This window comes from Aegilops tauschii, chromosome 4 (genome assembly GCF_002575655.3).
Source record: "Aegilops tauschii subsp. strangulata cultivar AL8/78 chromosome 4, Aet v6.0, whole genome shotgun sequence".
NCBI classification, from domain to species: Eukaryota; Viridiplantae; Streptophyta; class Magnoliopsida; order Poales; family Poaceae; genus Aegilops; species Aegilops tauschii.
Window position 1 is genome coordinate 315,757,305 of NC_053038.3, and position 7,644 is coordinate 315,764,948.

The 7,644-nt window shown below is 46.0% G+C and overlaps 1 protein-coding gene across 1 annotated transcript; it reads right to left on the bottom strand.

Annotated features, from left to right (window-relative positions):
• Nucleotides 1-3,373: 3,373 nt before the first annotated feature.
• On the bottom strand, nucleotides 3,374-6,234 carry LOC109783908 (14 kDa zinc-binding protein). The gene is made up of 5 exons (XM_020342490.4): nucleotides 6,029-6,234; nucleotides 5,211-5,268; nucleotides 4,025-4,114; nucleotides 3,764-3,881; nucleotides 3,374-3,641 (listed from the first exon to the last, which is right to left on the bottom strand). The coding sequence occupies exons 1-5, from the start codon at nucleotides 6,082-6,084 to the stop codon at nucleotides 3,574-3,576; spliced, it is 390 nt and encodes a 129-aa protein (XP_020198079.1). The 5' UTR covers nucleotides 6,085-6,234; the 3' UTR covers nucleotides 3,374-3,573.
• Between the last annotated feature and the right edge of the window lie 1,410 nt (nucleotides 6,235-7,644).

Below are 7,644 nucleotides of genomic sequence, written 5' to 3' on the forward strand. Positions count from 1 at the left end.
GCGGTGAAGCCTTTCTCCGACGTTGTCTCTCATCTTGTTTCGTGACAATCCTAATGTTTGGATGCAACAATGCTCTCAGAAAATGGGAGAAATATCTTCACCGTGGGGCTCACTCCAAGTGGACAACCACTAATTTGCATTTAATTCCATGTAGAAGTACGTCGCGATGGACCTATCAGTGATGGGCCAACACAGCGACACACATTGCCCGCCGCCGCAAATAGATGAAGAGGGAGGAGGCTTTGGCGGTGGTCGGTCACCCAATACCACCTCGGTTAAGCATGTGAATCAACGGATGCTGGTCGTGCAATCACCATCGACCTAGCTGGCACGGTCGCATCCGCCACACTACTATGCCACCTGGCCGCTCGATCAGCAATAGCAGTCCGTGTCCACCATCGTCGCCGGCCATCACATGCCGTGCATCGTCGACCTCAACAACGTGGAGAACACCTTCACGGAGTCGCAGTCGTCGGTGCTTGTCCGCTCAATGATGTCGGCTTCCATGCCCGTCGGTGCCTCTCTGTCTATTGAAATGTCTCAACCGGGCGCCGATAAGGAGGAGTCACCGATGAACATGATCCAAGTGGAAGAATCCAAGCCGGAGGCGATGGACACACAACAGCTGCACACCTAGATGTCGGAAAATCAACAAACGCAGAAGATCGTGCAAGCCTACCGTGCTAGGATGTTAAAGCGTTTGGCAACCAATTTGGAGGAATTGTCCATACATAAAGAACTTGGCATGGACAGCCGGTCTGTGACACAAAAAATAAGGTTGTTTGCATGGACAGACGGACTTGCAACTTTGGGGATTGGATGTTTTTGGTTGCGATTTATATTTACGTATGCTTGCTATTGAACTACATATGCATGTCAAATGAAGGCAAACGGACCGGAACAGATATTTGATGCATAGGGTATAGAGGTGGATGACCGCCACTCTATCCACTTTCTTCGGACACGTCGATGTTTCGATGGACAGTGCTGGAGATGTTGAAGATGGGCTTTGACCCATAAAAGACGATAATCCCCGGTTAATCTATAATGCCCATTTAGGTGCATGGTAAGTGGTGGAAAGTTTAGTATCATACTGCTAGCGTAGTAAGAGTGAGACCCCTTTATAAAGGTTGCTTTATCCCATGCCATTGGAAGCTTCGGAAGAGGAGTTGTACGCGGGCGCTCCTCCTTCGACGCCCGCCTTGCCACGTCACGCCACGCATCGTCACGACGCGCGCGCGCCCCGTGGGTTGTGGGAATGACCTGAGTCGAGCTAATGGGTCGCTAACAAAAGTGTCACTGTCCAAGACGTTGGACCGTGGGCTGTTCGCCGACACACTCACTCCCTCCTTGCGCAACCCTAACTGTCATCTATTGTTCTTCTCACTGTGGTGCTTCCGGTGATCCCATCCCGACGACCACGTGCATGATTGGTCGGGAGAGCAGGTGCCTCCAGAACCCCGTTCTTTGAGATCCTACCCGGGAGAAGGGCGATAAGGTTTTTGAGAGCGTCTCAGCACGACTGCTCCCGATCCGTCCCCGTCTCCGTCCTCCTCTGCATCGACTCCATGACCGATGACGTCGCCGCCAAGAAGAAGGACGGTAAGGTTTTTGGGAGCGTCTCAACGTGACTGCTCCCGATCTGTCCCCGTCTTCGTCCTCCTTTGCATCGACTCCATAACTGATGACGCCGCCGCCAAGAAGAAGGACGTGGACGACGTCAAGGTTGTTGTTGTCGCCGCCGCGCTTGGACCGGCCAACCGGAGGGTATGACTTGTTCATTCCCTATTTACTCGTTCATGTGCTCGCCATATATGTTGTGTTCATAGATGTTTCGGTTCTATGTACTGTACATGCTCACATGCTTAGGTATCGATATGAGTTGCATACTATGATGGTCATGTTTATTATCTATTTGTGGATTAGGTTAATCGAAAAAGTGATAATATTTCCATGAGGAGATGCGCTAAAACTGGCTATTTGTGGTTGATTTCATTGTGGCAGTATCGCAGACTTTTGCTTTTCTTCTTCTAAAAGTCCATCCAAGGCACTCAAAATTGAGAACTACCATTACAACAAATCAATCCCACGGGACGGATAGGACGAGTGCCGCCCACATCGTTCAGGCCGTTGGACCCGTCGCCGTCCACCGTGACATATGCGTGTTAAACCGCCGGAACCGAAGTACGGCTATGCACGTAGGCCATGAGCATGACCATGCACATCCCCTCGATGCTCCTCTCCTCCACCTCCTCTTCCCCGGCGCGCTTAGCAGCTGTGACCGTGAGGAGCTTGCCACGGCAGAGCGGGCACGTCGCCCCCGGCCGCGCAGCCAGCCACCGGTCGGGGCAGCAGCGGTGGAACAGATGCTGGCACCTGAGCACCCTCACCTCGTCGCCCTCCTCCATGCCGCCCAGGCAGATCACGCAGCGTTCGCGCCCCGCTCCACGCTGCTCACCGCACCGCGCCCCGGGTAGCACCGTGGAGCACACCTCCGCCTCCCAGCATTCCTGCACCGGCGGGCAGGAGGACGCCGGACGTGCCCACCCGACGAGGCGGCGGATGGCCTCTGCGGCGACGACGACGAAGAGGGAGAAGAGGTGCAGGAGAGTGGCAACGAGGCTTGTCATTGTGCTTATCGAGTTGTTGTTCTCTTGAAGTGTCAAGAGAAGCATCTTGGAGTAGCATATATTGTGTGTGAGGGCGAGCAACGTCAAGAACAACTGTCGCAAACGCGGTTTCCTGTTTCAGTACACAGTAGTAACAGAGGGGCATGTTTTTCCTTGGGTACCTATATCGATTAAGGAGGTAATCAAAGTAGATGCATTGCCTCTGTTATTATATTCACCCACTAATGACAATTGCAACCATACGGCCACACCAGCACGTTGGCCGGTTTCACGTACATTGCACTCTACACTGAACCTGTCAGATAAGGGTCTGCACAGCATCACATATCTAGATCCCGGAGACCCAGGGTCTAATCATCAGATATTGTAATCAGGTGGTTAACTAAGACTGAAAGATCTAGAGACGTCTGCCCAAAAAGGATCCATAAAGCCCTGTCAAATGTTCACACCATAGGCAGGCCATCATGATATGAGAGGGCACACACCACCAGGTTCATTTGGCTAGTGATGTAATCTCCCTCTGTAAAGAAATATAAGAGTGTTTAGATTACTAAGGTACTATGGACACGAACAAGGATCAAGCATGCAGACTTGAAGATCGTCATGATGCGTCACAGAAATATAGGTAACACCGGTAACCAGAACTACTCCTTCCATCACATAATGTAAGAGCTATTAGTGTCCAAAACGCTCTTATATTATGGGGCAGAGGGAGTACTAAACAAGTAAAATAGCAGACTGAATAGAAAGAACACAACACGCATCAATGAGACGATTCAGCTTCAAGTTTCTTGTCCATACATTCACAGCAGGATGGTTTCGGCTATTCCATAGATAGAGCAAATGTTCCTCGCACAAACTGTTATGTCAATTACAGGAATTATTCGATTGAGATGCAAAGGACATAGCTGCCATGAAGATTGACCGACAACCAAGAGCTTCTTTAGCCTGGGGGCCAGTTCATCTGCCTCCCTCCAAGGAGATGGACATGGATGTGGTAAACAGATTGACCTGCAAACATAGATATCAGGTCACTGATGGACAAGTGGGCACAATAATAGGATTATAGGTGTTACCCCCGCAAAAAAAGAATAGGTGTTAAAAACCAATAGCACATTGAACTGGGGGCATACATCCACTAGGGCCATCATTGATGACAATACGGTAGCCATCTTCAAGTCCTTCCTGCTTAGCGATAACTTTTGCAGCGTAGAGGAGGCAGCCAAGTATCTCTACATGCCTCTCTTCTGCCTGGAGAGATTATTACAAATGAAAACCATTTTCTCTCAAGCACATTAAATTCCAGGAAACTTTAATAGATCTACTATATGATGAGCAGTTGGATTAAATTGGAAAACTTAAACTGCAATTATGGATGAACAGTTCAACATTACCTTTGAAAGTCCGGTTAATCCATCCTTGACTTTGGGAATGATTACAATGTGGGTCGGAGCTTGAGGATTTATGTCTCTGAAAGCGAGGACCTGGAAAATGAACCCACGGATCAAATTTATTTTCAAGTATATGGTACAGTAGCAGATGCAGTATAGAGAAGAAATAACAAAACTCAAGTGTTCAGCCAAAAACATAAGAACAGAAGACTGGACTTCAAAGATGTAAGTATTTTTAAGTATATAGCGTAAGGCCCTCCAAAGAATGTTAATGTCAAATTCATAGCAGGGCATGGATGCGTGGATCAACTGGCAGAACTAGAAATTTACCGCTATTTTCCGTTGGTCCATACCAATCTGCAAGTGAGTGAACATGGAGGGGGGCAACTAAATTTTTGGTATGCCCTTATCATAAAATTCTGCGTACATGCTGCGTGTCTATATGGGGTCCGGGCATCTATGAGTAGCATAATGCATGGTCTCAGTGTAAATCATGGGTCCATTTATAACAGTTACTCCATACTTTTATCTGAAATCAATAAAACTCAACAACTCCACACAAAGGGAAGATTCAGAATGCCAGGTAACCACTGAGGCTTAACTGTATTGTGAATTCCAACCGTTGGTACGTGCAGTCCAAGAATGACTTGAACAACAGTAGTAAGTAGTAACATCGTCATAGCCAGTGATTAGAAAAAGTACTAATATGTGTGCGCTTAAGCAATCTTAGGCTCTAGCATGGTAACAGAACACCTAGCTTAGGTGCTGCTAGGCGTGCACTTATATTGAGCATGTATATGTGTGCGCTTGGGAAAGATAGGCGCCGGGTATACGCAAAACTAGGAATTTACGCCTAGCAATTTTCTAACCATGATTATAGCTGAACTGCTATGTTGCCAAGCCCTCTAGTTCATTAACTAGATGAAACCGTCCTAGTTCCTAAAGCAACTGTATGTAATCCTTTATAACATAACTCTTAATGCAACACAACCCAAGCATGAATTGCAACTCTGTAATATTCTAACAAAACCCATTCTTCTCTAGTGAACTCAATGTATGTACATCCACTATAGTTTGAATGCAGGATATTTCATTAATACTGATAGTCCAACCTTGCATCAGTCATCATCACTAAAATATTGTCCGTCCTAACTGACTATGGAAAAAGGCAAATAGTACTACACAATACCTTCTCATCCTCATACACCACCGTAGAAGGTATCTCCTTTTTGATGATCTTGTCAAATCTGCACATGCAATATATGTCAGAAATTGATGCACCTGCTCAAAGGCTTTGCTATACATAATTTAAATACTGACTTCTTCACATCCTTTTAGGCATAGTTGATCTATTCAGCAAGCCAATTCTGTAACTGAGAAATAACTAGCACTAAGTGTTGATAACAGTACGATATCTCCCATTAACCCAGGGCATGTTCCTTACTCCTTCATTAACAAATCAGTAGCTAGTTACAAAGATAGTTACTACGAACATAAAAGCACAATACCAGCAGCGGTATAGTTCAACTGATGAAGCCAAAAGTGGACTACTGCTGCAGATCAATAGCCAACACGGTGAACCATTTCGTTAACAAATGGCTTGCACTAATGTCCTATATAGTTCTATTTCGTTTTTGGCCAGGCTCCGATTTGCACTCGGTTTTGCAGGTTGCAAATGTTCAAGTTGGTAAAGGAATACGACGACTACGAGTCATAACAGCATCACTGATGATCTCCCAGCAATCCAGCAGCACACAATGCATTGGGCAAGCTTGGGGACAAAACTAGTTCACTGATCCTTCACTACCCATTTCAAATACTACAAATTCATCAACCCCAGCACAATTACTCGAGGCAGTAGTGACAAATCGCAACATCTGAAACCACCAAAATGGCTTTTGCCAAGCGCAATCCCACAGATCGAGCAGTCAGCGGTAGAAAGGGGTAGTGACGGATTAGCGAGGGCTTTGCGAGAGGAGGAGAGAGGGGTACAGGCTATGGTCTCACATGGTGGGGTTGTCGTTGGGCACGGGGGCGAGCGCCGCGTCTTTCTCCGACGCCATCGATCGACCTCCTCGAGCACCTGGTTGGTGATGGTCGCCGCCCGGAGCTTGGTAGATAAAGTGCACGGGAGGCCGAAACCCTCGGTACCTGATCAATTTACTGCTTTGCCCTTCCGGTTTGGCTTCGGAGCCTCGGGGTGTGCCTGGACATCTGGGTCAACTCACCACAGCATTTCAGATTAGGACCTTGTTTACGCCGAGAGAACTAGAAAACGGACTACTGGTATGCGCAACTACATTAGCATGACAGCTTTTCTCTTGCACTTCAAAATTCTAAATACGGCAGAAGTAACAAGAAAGTAAAAAAGAAAGGGGGATAATTCGGGAGAGGGGAAGGAAGAAGGATCATGCAAAGAGCGTGGAGAAGAAGACGGAACATCACATGCTTATTCTTTTTCGTTATGCAAAGGAAGTAGATTTATTTTTTACAAAGGCTTGATTTTATATTAATTTAAAATGAAGTATCAAAGCAATACAACACACCCCACAAAAAACAATACAAACGCAATGAGCACATATAGTCTCTACATAGTTAAAATAGGAAGTGGATCCTCTAACATGAAGGAGAGAAGTCATCTAAGCTACACTGCAATCTAGTGTAAAACAGAGAAGGAAAGCCACGAGTATTGTAGCGAACACTGTATTTATCTACTATAGCAGGTACTGTACGGAACTCGATCCTTTGGCATTAAGAAGGAAAGTTGGAGAAACTACAATTCCCTAACTTGCCTTCTTTCAATTCATATGATTAAGGCTAAAATGACTTAAATTAATTTGCAAATTACAAATTTAATGTGTACACTTATAATCATTACATACAAACAAATTGATGGTGAAATAAAATTAATTATATATCATTTATATCTACAGTAAATATCAATAGTAAATAATCTACTAAAAGTCTCTAACATTCCTTCTTTGATAGAGGCGAAGGTGTCCCGATCTTTCGATGAGATGATAACTATCGATTTGGTGGAGACGACTTTGACGATCCGACTACAAACGTGCACGACGTTGCGCCTTAGCAATCGCTAAACCAGCTCCGAGAGGTTATTGACCACGCCGAAGCACGATCAACCTGACCACGAAGGTCTATTCCTGCAAGCAATCGAAGAACACGCAAGAATATGATTAAGCAATCTGAATATTGCGAATATGGATGAAGTATTGATAAAAGTGGGGATCCGGAAGCGGTCTTGGTCTGGTCGTTGGACACAAACGAAGTACATGAAGTTGCAATGGCTAACTTTTAACTAAACAAATCTCAAGGAAAAAGCTACTAGATGGATCTACTTATATAGGAGCAAGGGGTGGCGGCTAAGGATGTGGGAGGACGTCCCAAGGCAGCCTAAAACTAACCCTAGGTCGTACAAGGCCAATGGGCCCAAGTGGAGGTGATGCAACACATTTGGACTTGTAGTTTGACTCGGATTCTGCTGCAGCATCAGATTGTTTCGTCCATAACTCAACGCTCCGGACGAATTTGAAGGTGAGTCCAGTTGGGTTGGAAAGAGCACGGAATCTATTTTCCAACAAAAAAAGAATCACCCAATTCGGAGT

Bases quoted from the DNA above. Each gene is read 5' to 3' on its own strand.
- LOC109783908 (XM_020342490.4), bottom strand. From the start codon at position 6,084: ATGGCGTCGGAGAAAGACGCGGCGCTCGCCCCCGTGCCCAACGACAAC. The intron at 5,269-6,028 runs GTGAGACCATAG...TTGCATGTGCAG, and splicing joins CCCAACGACAACCCCACCAT to ATTTGACAAGATCATCAAAA. The intron at 3,642-3,763 runs GTATGCCCCCAG...CTATGTTTGCAG, and splicing joins CAATGATGGCCCTAGTGGAT to GTCAATCTGTTTACCACATC.